The sequence below is a fragment of the Rhinolophus sinicus genome, linkage group LG03, assembly GCF_036562045.2.
Source record: "Rhinolophus sinicus isolate RSC01 linkage group LG03, ASM3656204v1, whole genome shotgun sequence".
NCBI lineage: Eukaryota > Metazoa > Chordata > Mammalia > Chiroptera > Rhinolophidae > Rhinolophus > Rhinolophus sinicus.
The window spans coordinates 107,200,372-107,213,534 of NC_133753.1; the positions used below are offsets into that span (position 1 = coordinate 107,200,372).

Here is a 13,163-nt window from a genome sequence, read left to right on the forward strand (position 1 = left end):
AATTCGTTTTCCTCCTGTGGTTAAGCATAGTTTATCTACAATTGCAACCCACCACCTCCTCTTTAATCCTGGGCTAAATGCAGACTGAATGACAGCAGCACATGGATGCACAGATAGGGGAAGTGAAGGCAGTGTGTCACCTGCTCCCTCCTGGCTGATGTCGCACCGAGGCTCTAAGGCGATCTGCAGCACTTTCCTGGAATTCTACTTTTAAGCTCCAAGGAAAGAGCAAAGACTGAGTAGGATCCCTGCCTAAATTATCTTTACATCCCTGGCAGCATTTAGCTCTGTGCTCTGGTCTTAGCAAACATGTATATGGCACTGAATCGAATGACTCAAGAAGGTGCATTATTTACAAGTTGAAGACTTCAAGCAGGACAGGGAACTGGGAATGCAAAGAGGGAGGAGAAGCGTTGGAGCTGCTCTCGTACAAGGAGGGACTGTGCAGAGGAAGGAGTTTGGGAACAGGGCAGAGGTAGGGCAGAAACAAGAGCAGACAGCTGACAGGGCCAGTCCTAAGCGGTAGGGAAAGGGATGCAAGGAAAGAGAGGCAGGCAGAGGAGAGCGGAGAACCGGGCCCAGCCTTCTAAAAGTGCCTGACTGAGGCTACTTTGGGCTATTTTTCTGACATAGAAACCCAGGCCCTCTCTGACAATAACATGCTATCAGGCTGGGGAGTAAAGCTGGGGCAAATCGTAAACTGGTGAGCATAGACCCCATATTATTTTTTTACCCAATATTACACTTTTAAGTGCATAAGCAACAGCAACAAAAAATCAAAAGAAAAGGAAAAAGCTCTCCCAACACCTCTTCCATGCTCGATAAATCGAGCTGCTTTAAGCATGCATTTTTTTCCTCTTCTGAATCACATGTCATTTACAAGCTTCATTTTAATTCCTCATCTTGTATTAAGAGAAATGACTTGCATTGACTGGCAATAGAATCCAGGTATTTAGAGCTTCTCGTCACTCTGATAGTTAAATTAAGATATGTCTCGAGGTCCATATTTGTGAATCCTATTTCTGAGAAGCAGTAATAAATAAAGCAGAAGATTGAAATTGAATTTTCGTGAAGGACTTTCGGAGGAAAGCCATTATGTGTCTGTCCAATTTTGTGGGATAGAATGTGCATTTAAACTGGGAAAAACCAGTTCAACAGTTCCAGGATGTCAGAGGGGAGAGCTGAAAAACGGTGGCCCCTCTGGGAGCCCTGAGCATGAATCCAGGCCTTGGGAAGCAGGTTACTGGGTAGTCCCTGAAAGGATTGGTGGGATGGGAGTAACACATGAAATGCGCTCTTAGCCAGAAATCCTGTTGTTTTGGAAAGGTTTTACCAGCAGACAAAAGATTAAAATTTGCCTGTGTTTGGATTACTGAATGAGGTTATTTACGTAATTTCTGTGTTAAGTGTTCCTCTAATGTTGTTTTTAACAATGTAAATTGGTTTGAATAACTTCTAAAGTTGACTTCAGTCTGGTACCAGGAAGAGTTCCTGTCTGTGGGAAGGAGACACCTGAGAGACTCTACCTCCCTAAGGGAAGGGCAGCAGAGGTGCCACTCCAGGGCTCCAGGTTCTGCGGGGTCACATGCGTAGGTTGGCCCTGAAAGGAGCCCATGCGAGTAAGAGACCTGGAGCTGAAAGTCAGGTGCGTCCGCCTCTCTTAAGGGGATGCTGTAGGGTGCAGGAGTGGGTGTGGCCCCAGAACACTTTATAATCCAGAACCAGTGTCTGCAGGTCACAAACCACTGGAAGCCATCAGAGTGTTTATTTAATTCTGGGCTCTTTGACTTCCCTCCCCCCACCTTTTTTAAGGGGTAAGCATTTTTTCTCTTATATTCCAAATCTACATGATGAAATATAGAGAAAATTATGTTTTCTCCCAAGGCACCCTAGAAGTTTGACTAAGAGGTAAATCAGGGAGTGGTCTATATCACATGCGTAATGCACTCGTTGGGGGATTCCTGGTGGCCCAAGATTATTCCTCAAGGAAGTTACCACTTGAGTGGGCAGCCTTAGGAAGCTGGTGTTACTGCTAGTTATGCCCCCTGGTCCTGCAGCCTGGGGCTGTGGTCTGTGGTATAGAGAACCGCAGACTCTGAGTGCCAGAGATGAAAAGAGACTCAGAGATAACCTCCCCAATTTACAGATGAGAAAACTGGGGCTCGGGGGAGAATGTGTGTGCCCAAGTTCTGGGAGAAGTGGAGCCTGTGGCCTTTCCTCACTAGACAGTCAAACGGTTTACTCCTCCTTCAGTAGCTCTCAGCTCACCCTAGAGAATACCTCCCAGCTGGGTCCAGGGTGGGCTGGCCGGTCAGTGGTGACAACTGCAGGGTGGGTTCACATCACCAGTCGGCGTGCCAAGGAACAGCAGGGTTCTCAGAACTGGGTGGGGGGGGGATAGGGGTGGTTCTGGGTTTGCGGGAGAAGGTGGAGAGACTCTTCCTGGTGTTGAGTCCTGTAGTAAATGCCCTTGGTCGATCTGATTTTTCCTTTCTCTGCTGATCACGTTGTATCTCCTAGACTATTCCATTTCTTCTTAATTTTGTTCCTTCTTCCCTCCCTCTTATGCCCGCTCTCCAGACACTTCCCATGCATATGTCCTCCAGCCCTCCTCACCACTAATTGATGCCCTCACATGCTCATCCACTGAACAAGAATTTATCGCGTGCTTCCTTGTGTCCAGGCACAGTGCTGGGCTGTGGGGACACAGGAGGGCGTGAGTCCTGTCCTCATCGCGTTAACAGCCTGGTAAAGAAGAGACAAAGTAATATGCTCACAAAATCACAACTGTGGTAGGCGCTCCACGAGAGCATACAGGGGCTCTGACTTCACGGGGGCTTCCCTGAGGAAGCAATGATTGAGTTAAAAGGCTGAAATAGGAGTTAACTAGGCGGAGAAAGGAGGAGGGTCCCAAGCAGGGGGACAGAAAGGCTCTGAGGCTGGGAAGAGTATGGAGCAAGGGAGACTAGGGCGCAGGATCGTGGGGAAGCTGCAGCCATGACACTGGTGGGGTGAGGCGATGCCAGTCCTTGAAGGCCACAGTAAGGTTTTGGACTTTATTCTCAGAGCAGTGGGAGCCAGCGAAGCGTTCAGGGACATGGCATGACCAGATCACTGCACTGCTGCTGAGTGGAGGTTGGATAGATGGAGCTGTGGGGAGGTGGCTGCTGTGGTCCAGGTGGTGGCAGCTTGGAATGATGGAGGAGGAGGAGGGGGTCTAGCGGTCATCCTGGATGGGAAGGGAAGTGGGTGGAGTTGAACCATGGCTAAGAGGCATTGTCTGCAGAGGGTAAGGGGGGTGGGGGGTGGGAGACGAAGGTAAGGGCGATCAAATATATGGTGATGGAAGGAGAACTGACTCTGGGTGGTGAACCAAGCTGGATTTTAATGTCCTAAACTATTGTATCTATAAAAATTTCAAAAACCTTCTTTTCTACCTGTTTTAGGTTAGCTTGGGCTATGCTGCAGTAACAAACTAACCCTGGAATCTCACCGGCTTTACATATTAACACGCATTTCTCACTCACGCGGTCTCCTGAGCCGTTGCCTTTGGGCCTCGGGGAGGGGCAGTGGCCTCTGGGAATTTCTCTGTCCGGCTGATGATGAAATCCTTGCGCCTCCAGGTGTGGCTCTGCGGGGGCAGCATGGAGGTCCTGCCTTGCTCACGGGTGGCCCACATCGAGCGGAAGAAGAAGCCGTACAACAGCAACATCGGCTTCTACACCAAGAGGAATGCTCTGCGGGTGGCTGAGGTCTGGATGGACGACTACAAGTCTCACGTGTACATAGCGTGGAACCTGCCCCTGGAGGTAGGCCCCGCAGCTCGCCCCATCACCTGCACCAATGATGCTTGTGTTTGACAGATCACTGCTCCCTTTAATAAGCTGAGGTTTCCTCCCCAGAAATATGCTCAAGCTTGCAAACTTATGAGTGCATTTTGAGGAGTCCACAGATCTCCAGGTTTCAGAACGGAAAGGTCTCACCGTGTTAATCGCAGTCTTATACTAATCTGAATGCCCCGCTCCTGAACACACATTATGTCCAGAAGATTCTTGTCGAGCTTCTGGCCCCAGACCCTGTCTTCTGCTCTGGCTGTGTGCCTTCCCACGGAGCTGCAGCTGCCCCACGACATGTGCCCTCACTGTAGGCTGAGTCCCTTGTTTTCATGGCTATTCAACTCTCCTCTACATTCTGCGTAGGAAAATTCCCGTGTTACTACAACCTTTTGAATCCCAGCTCTGCCACTTACTAGTTGTGAGATCTTGAATAAATCCATTTCTATTGTCTCTGTACCTTACGATCCTCAGCTATAAAATGGGGGTAACAGCGGGTCCTCCTTCCTCGGGTGTTTGGGAGAACTCAATCTAAATTACTAAATCTAAGTCCAGGTGACATGCTCAGAGCAGTGTGTGGCACGGGACGTGGAGGTGTCGGTGGGCACTGCTTGTCTGCCACAGTTGGATTGACCTCCTCAGCCAGAGCACCTGAAGGTATCTGAGCCATGCTGAGAGAGTCGTCTAGAATTGTTCCCACTGTGCAAGGCAGGCCCTGTGTTTCAGATGGCTGGAGCCCAGAATAGCAGAAATGCAGCTAAATTATGTGCAGGTCTGCGGATAAAGACGATAAAAGTGGAGCATTTATCTCATTGCTGTTACAATTATGGAAATAATGTCCTAAAACACTGAAAACCCCCTATGGCCATGTAGCACTTTATAGCTCTTATACTCCAAGTGATTTTACATGTTGTGATATAAAGATAGGCAACATTTGTGGAGCCCTTACTATGTCCCAGGCACCAGATAAGTTCCTTATGTGCAATATCTCATTTAGCCCTCATAACCACCTCATGACTCAGGAACCATCTGCCTTAGTTTCCTCATCTGTACAGCACAGATTGTTAACATTTAGCTCATAGGGCTCCTGCGAAGCTAGCAGTGAGGCTTAGAACAGAGCATAGCAAATATTAAGTACTCAGTCTAGCTTGAAAGGAATGTCCTGTGATGCCCACCTTATAGATGGGTAAACCGAAGCTCTGGGTTGAAGAGCGACTTGCTTCAGTATGACACCTAGCACATGGCCGGGCAGGGATATGAACCCACATCTTGGTTCACCTCTACCCTGCGACATCAGTGGGATAGAGGTTATTTTTCCTGTTTTGCCAGTTGTGACAAACAGAGGAGTTGTGACCTACAATGATGATGTGACTTGCTCAGAATCATAAGAACCCAAGGCTGTCGACTCCACCCCAGCACTTTCTCCATCATTACAAACAACCTTGGTCCCTAATGCCAGGGCACCCTTCCACGCTTTCACAAATGACCGTTCTCATTAATCACACTGAGTATATTAAAACAAAGAGTTCAATATTGCTGCCCAGGTTTCCCTTTGAATTTTAATGTTTGACATTTAGAGAGATTTTCCTTTGAAATCATTGTTTGGCTGCCAAAGAAGAAATCTTAATGAAATAATTTGAACTCTTCTCCTCGGCCCCAAGATGCTGCCTGACTGCTGGCCTTTGTGGAGAGAGCGTCCTGCCTCTGTCAGTTCACGGCCATCTCACGGCTGAGTCTGTGGAGTCATTTTTCAGCAACTTTATTTCCCCCGTCAGCACACAGCAGCCCATTACAGGTTCATTTCTGTAAAAGTAGAGTGAATTATTCATTAGAACATCATTACAAGCTTTTCAAAGGAAAGTTATTTTCACTTCTGCATAAATGAACTTCACAAAGAGCCAACAAAGGGGGAAATTACACACGTGTAAGAAAAGAAAGACAGGAGGTGGTTTATAGGCATCTATTTTCTTGTCTTAGTCAAATAATTCCTCTAATAATGGGCTCGGATAGTCACTGAAGAAGTGTGGGAGAGACGGAGCTGGGAACGTAGGTTGTCGTCTCAGTGTGTCCCCGATTCCTTTTGCGTGGCATTGATAAGGGCAGCTGACATTGGGGGCTGTGTGTTGTACACAGGGGACAGCAGTGTCTAGATTTGGGCTACATGATCAAATAGGTCCCCTTAATCAGACCTTCAGAGCAAACATGCAGAGAAATTAAGGTTTCTCTCTGATGGTTTTCCTGAGGGTGACACCACCTATCCTTCTCTTTGGCCAGAGCTCCCCAGCCACTAATGCCCTTTGTTTCTCTCTATTTCCAGAATCCAGGAATTGACATAGGTGATGTCTCTGAAAGAAGAGCCTTAAGGAAAAGTTTAAAGTGTAAGAATTTCCAGTGGTACCTGGATCATGTTTACCCAGAAATGAGAAGATACAATAACACCGTTGCATATGGGGAGGTAATTAAGACCACGCATGCTATCAACTTGGATGGCTGTGCAATGGGTTGTAGATTGCTTTAATGGGGGAAAATAAGGAACAGAGTAATTTGTTCATTCCTCCATTCATTTATTCATTCAATAAGTGGTTTTTGATGGTGCACTCCCTGACAGCAAGGCCCTCACCAACTGGTAGAGGGGACAGATGTAATGTTACAATGAGACATAGACCATCCTTTTGCCTAGGGCGTGGAGCAGATGATGAGTTCTGTTTGGGACTTTTTGATTTTGAGGTCCCCTGGGACCTTTAAGTGGGACATTGAATAGGAAATTGGGTATAAAGAAAGGTGGGGACTGGGTCATTGCTCAGTGCTGTGTGCTGGAGCCATTTACCACCAGAAAAAGGGTCTAGATGCTCGTCTTGGATTTTCTAGGATGAGATAATGTCACTTTTCTAAACATTAAAACAGATTGACTTTTCTCTTATTACAAATGCCATAAATATGCATTTTAGGAAAATTTGCAAATAGTAGTAATAGCAATAGACACTTACTGAGTGCTTTTGATATGCCACACACTATTCTTTTTTTTTTAATTTAATTTTATTAAATTTATTGGGGTGACAATTGTTAGTAAAATTACATAGATTTCAGGTGTACAATTCTGTATTACATCATCTATAAATCCCATTGTGTGTTCATCACCCAGAGTCAGTTCTCCTTCCATCACATATTCGATCCCCCTTACCCTCATCTCCCACCCCCCACCCCCCACCCCCCTTACCCTCTGGCAACCACTAAACTATTGTCGCCACACACTATTCTAAGTGCTTTCTGGTAAGAAAGCTGGGACTTAGAGAAATTAAATAAATTACCTAAAGTCTCACAGCCTGTAAATCATGAAACCAAGATTGGGCATAGGCATTCTGATTCCATAGATAATATGTACATTTTGATGTATGATCTTCCTTACTGTGTCTATATGTATCTTTTTACTAAAGCTATATATATATATTTACTAAAATATATATATATATATATATATATATATCTAGATATATAGGCTGTATATATCTATATATCTATCTCTAGCTATCTATCTATATATTATTGAAACCATATATATCTATATAATTACTGAAATTATGCTGCCCACATGCATAATAATTTTAAATGTTACTCAATAATATGCAAAGAATATTTTTCTGTGTCATTAAACATTTTTCTGCAACATTATCAGTGGCCACATATGATGCTACCTTTTGTGTATACTTTGCTTTGCTTGAATACATAAACATTTATGTTGTCTCCCTTTTAAAATTATTATATAAGCACCCCTGCAGAGAAGGTGCTTGCCCAGACGCCTTGTTCCTTCCTTGCAGTGTATGTTTGGATGAGGAGTCGGTGGCAGAATCAGGCCAGGGCTCAGGGAGCTGGGCGGGTGCTCTGGACCTGGCAGAGACACCCCATTAGCTCGGCATTTGGGTTTCTGCCCAGGGCTGCCTGCAGCTCCCTGTGATAGCCAGGCTGAAGCTAGGAAGGCTCTCTTTGACTTAGAGCGTTTACTTTTCTGTAACTGAATTTTCCTACTTTATGCCTGATGCCTTGTTCTTATTATTTGTTTCAGGTGTACAAAACAATGTAATAGTTAGATATTTACACCCCTCACAAAGTGATAACCCCCGCCCCTAATCTACTGACATCATATATAGCTTTTACAGTACCACTGACTACATGCCTTTGAAAAAAGTAAATCAGCTCCAGGTTAAACCATCAGGGTCTTGGCGACATGCCTCTCCGGAGCTGGAATCTGGAATGGAAAGCTTGCTTCTTACAGGGCAGTCTGCATAGTGGTTAGAACAGAGGAAGACTGCAGCCGCCCAGAATGGTTCCTCTCGACTCTCATTCCCTCATCTGCAAAATGAGGGAAGAAAAATGCTTACTGCATAGGGTTGTTGGGAAGAGGAAATGAGCTGCGATATGTAGAGTTCTTAGAACAGTACCTGGCACACAGCAGTACCTATTAATAGGTCCAAATGCCTTGTCTTTTCTTCTTCAAAATAAAAGCATGGTTTGGGTTCTTTTGTTTGGTTGGTTTTGTTTTGTTTTGTTTTGCTTTTTGGTTAACAAAATAAGATCAAATATGAATAAGGCATTGAAAAATTATGGGCAATGAATGGATTATTCATGAAACAATTGGGTAAACTGAATCTAAAAAGAAAACAATTTAGATTCTTACTGCTGACCATATCCCAAAATGTATTTCAGATGAACCATAGCATTAAATGAAATAAAAGAAACCATAATACAACCATACAGAAATAGATATGAAAGGGCTTTCTAAGAATGAAAGCAAAGGAAGAAAATACAAAGGAAAAGGATAATGGATCTGAGCTCATAAATATTACAGTAAACTATACATCAACTGAATAGAGAAATAATATGCCAAACTGAAAATATGTATGCCAAAAATATTGTAGATTCATCAATAATGCCATTAATATGTAATGAGCTCTGCAAATTGATTTAAGTAAAAAATTTAACCTAAATAAGAAAAATTTTTAAAATATCAAAAGAAAAAATAAAGTACAAGAGAAAAATAAAAATAATTGAAAAACACATGAACATTTTAAGTTTATTTCATAATCAAAGAAATTGAAACTAATTTAAAAAAACATTGAGGTAGGCTTTTTCCTACTACCAAATGAACAAATATTCATTTTTGGAATATATGTTGGTATTTTTCCAGCAAGGTCTTGGTAATATGAAAACCCACATATCCTCTGGTGACAGCACAAATTGAAATAATTTTTTAAAGGCAATTTGAACCACATGTGTTAAAAGGCTTACTGATAGTCATTCCACTCTTATCCTAAGCAAATAATCTGAAATGAGAACAAAGATTTGAGAATAAAATTATTCATCTCAGTGTTTTTTTGTTTTGGATCAAAAATTTTGAATCTAATTTGAAGGTTAATTAGATATACTATATATATGTATACTATATACTACATATACACTATATATACACTATGTATGTATACATATATGTATATGTATGTGTGTGTGTGTGTGTGTGTATATATATATATATATATATATAGAGAGAGAGAGAGAGAGAGAGAGAGCCAAAAAAATGTATGCACATTTTAAGAAAGGAAAAGACTATTAAAATTGTAATACAATGAATGATGCTAGCATTTATTTGATTAACGAAATCTTTTGCGTGAACCTCATACTACACATTGCTACCTTAATTCAATTCAACTTCGAAAAGTAATACATAGATAACATCTCTTAAAATATGTACATTTTTTGGCACCCTCCGTATATTAATGGTTTGAAATATTTTGCAGCCATTTCAAAAGGTATGCACAAAAGTTTAATGGCATGAGAAAATATTGATAATATAATTCTTAAAAGGAAAAAGTCAGAGTTATGAATTGGATTAGCTACTATTTTAAATTGGGAACAAGGGAGAGAATAGTATTGGGAAATGGAGATGATAGTTTTAGTTACCTCTGAGTATAGTGGGACAGGCAGTTATTGTGTAGGCACTTTTCATGTTTCCCAATTATTGCTAATGTTTATGTGATATTATAATTAGAAGAAAAATAGTATTAACAAAGAAAGAATAAAAATGGGAAAATGCTAGATGGCCAGGGCACAGTTCCACAGGTTGTGCACTGCACAACCCCAGAGCTGGCCATGCACGTGAAGTACAGTGTAAATAATGTCTCTGGAGCTGAATAGTGATGTGGCCTTGGAGGTAACATGTCCGATTTTTGGAGAGGGGAAGTCTTGATTTTGCAAAATTCCCTATCTCTTTTAAGTAATAAATTTAATGTATACATTCTGTGGAAAAATATAAAGATGAAGACAAAACTAACTCCAATTCCTAATTCCCAGATATGATCGTTGTTAACATTTTAGGCATTTTCTATTACTCCTCTGTTTGCTGAACTCACCAGCTACTAAAATGTATACTTCAGATATGGACTATAGCATTAAATGAAAGAAATGAAACTAATAAAATTCAGTTTGATAACAAAACCTACCATTATTTAGACAACTCTATTTTTAACACTCACTCCTGCTGGTTCTTTTCACCACAACCAGGCCCCCACGCAGTGGAAAAAGAAGAAAGCAGAGTGAATTCATACATATATGCACTTTGCACCCTTCGTTTTTCATGTGCAATTCTGTTTGAGAATCTTTCCCCAGGCCAATAAATATTTCTGGGTTTTATGCTCCTTGCTCTTCCCTAATTTTTTTACCTAGCTTGTTTTTTGGCTTTTAAAAGTTTCTTAGTCATTTGAATTGTATATGTCTTGCTCTTGATAACATTATGGTAACCTCTGATTTAAAAAAACAAAACAAAATAAAACAAACCTTTGAGCCTCCAGAATGAAAGGTCAAGCAGTATGTAAGAACTTTAACACACTTTCTCCTGAACTCTTTATCAACTTTTCAGTCTTTGTTGATATTATCTAGGATTTTAGACCCAAACATTATTACACTTTATTTGCATTTTATACCTTCTTTAAGAATCACTTTCTAGTCACATTCAGTTCGGTGACAAAATTTACCATATTCAGACAGCTGTGTTTTAACGCTGACCCCTACCAGTTCTTGTCCCAGCATCAGACCAGAGCTCAGTGACAAAGGGAGCAGACAGACACCTCTGAGCAGGTGTCAGCCCCAGTGTATCTGCCTCACCCTACATCCAGTGTCAGTGTCCAGTCCACTTAGATAATGAGTCACTTTTGCTTCTTTTTTAAAATTGTATTCATGTTTATTAGCTGGAAAGCCTTAAAATAGTCTTTAAAAAAAGATATGTGTATGCTTTATGTCCTGACCCTTACACGAGTGAGATACTGCCTTCCCACATGCAAATGCACTTCACTGTGCACAAAAACATGCGGCCACCAACTCTTTTGCTCAAAATTCTGTGGTCGGCTCAAGCTACCCTTATGGCCTGAACCTCCCGTGGCCCCTAGTTCACTTTTGCTCATCTTTTTTTTTTCTTTAGGTATTATTTATATGAAATACAACACACATGCCATGTGCATAATGCACACACGTGCACAAATCCACGTAAGCACCGCCAGGGCAAGGGGATCATTGCCGGCATCCCCCCACTTATCCTTCTGAACACACAGCTCAGGAGTTAGCGCCCCTTAGGCTCTGAGCCTTTCAGAGGGGTAAGGATGTGTCCTTGTCACCCTGGCATGACTCAGTCATTGCACTGGCTCATCCTGTGTCTCTCCCTCCAGACAGCTTCAGGGCAAGGTCCTTGTTAAACTTAGCGCAGTCCCAGGCTCTTATCAGGCCCTCCATAAATGTTTTTTGAATACCAAATGATAGATTGGATTGCCTAAACCTTAGAAACAAAATTTAGAAGCCTAGCTTTCTGAAATCGTGACATGGAATATGCCATAAAATAATTAATCTTCTTAATATGTGAAGCACTCTTGCAAATCTCTAATAAAGCACTTGAGATCCCAGTGGGGAAATAAATTGATAATTCTCTAAAAGGGAAATGATTACGAAACATAAAACATTCCAATTTACTATTAATTATAAATTTATAAAATAAAGATCTTTCTTTACCTCCCCAAACAATATTTTAAATTCTTTTTTTATTACCTATAATTTGTATTAAAAGTTTTGTTAGACTTCATCAGACACATTATCATCATATTGCTCTTGTGTATACATAAAAAAGAAAATATGAGCAAAATACATTGGTAAAGGTAGTTCTTAAATTTCATTGCTTTCAAAATCTAACTCTGAAATTTGACTCAGAAGTTGTCCAGGTTTTTCCATCTAATTTATCCTTTGCATCATTGAAAGCATTGGCAGCAAGCGTTCCCGTAACTCATTCATAAAAGAACTATAGCTATGGTGTTGGACTCCTATGTTAGCTTTGCAATTCCTTAGCGATAGCTGGCTTTGGGGAGTCCTTGGGAACGTTATGCCACATAGACTCATCACTTCTCTCTGCACCCCTCAACAAACTTTAAGTACTTTGGGTTTTAAAGAAGGTTCCACCATTTAATTTCCGCCCCCATCTATTGTTCTTTTTCTTTTTTCTCTCCAGCGCCATTGAGATATAATTGGCATATCATGTTGTGTAAGTTTAAGGCCTGTGAGGTGTTGACATGATGCACTTATGAATTGCAGCACGATTACCACTGTAGTAGTGTTAGCTCACACCTCCATCCCCTCACGTAATTGCCATTTCTTTTTTGTGGTGAGGACATTTAAGATGTACTCACTTAGCAATGTACAAGTATATAATACAATATTAGTAGCTGTAATCACCGTGCTGTACAATAGATACTCCAAATGTATTCATCTTAGAACTGGAAGTTTGTACACTTGGACCAACACAGTATTTTTAGGTGGTGAAACTCAGGACTGGTAAGCATTTATGTATCTTGTGGATGGGAATATAAACTACTTCAAAATGTCCAGTAAGCAACTGGGCAGCACGTTTTAAGGACATCAAGGTGTCTGTACCCTTTGATACAGTATTCCTAATTCTAGGATTCTAGTCAAGAAAATCGGAAATGTGAACAAAGCTTTATGCATAAAGTTGCTTATCACAGCAAAAATTGAACAAAACTAAATTGCCCCCAAATTAATGATTGTGTGAAAGAACTGTTAACAGTTATCACTTTCTTCTGTATTTTCCACAATACTTCAATGAGATGGTGTTATTTTTATAATTTAAAAAAAAATAAGTCATTAACAATCTGCTTGGTTGTCTGAACCTAGACACAATTTTGGCGCACAAAAGCAGGGTGCCTCCTGCCTCTGTTCTTTATTTATTCCTGGTTAGTTTGGTTTCCATGTGGAATATAATCTGGAGGGGACTGTGTATATATGGGG

General features: G+C 41.5%; 1 protein-coding gene across 1 annotated transcript in view; it reads left to right on the forward strand.

Moving 5' to 3' along the window:
* GALNT17 (polypeptide N-acetylgalactosaminyltransferase 17) overlaps positions 1–13,163 on the forward strand; it is a 514,547-nt gene that overhangs the window by 475,453 nt on the left and 25,931 nt on the right. Inside the window, exons 7-8 of the mRNA XM_019715773.2 lie at positions 3,624–3,809; positions 6,151–6,288. Coding sequence (XP_019571332.2) covers positions 3,624–3,809; positions 6,151–6,288 — 324 coding nt within the window. The remainder of the gene's footprint in view (positions 1–3,623; positions 3,810–6,150; positions 6,289–13,163) is intronic.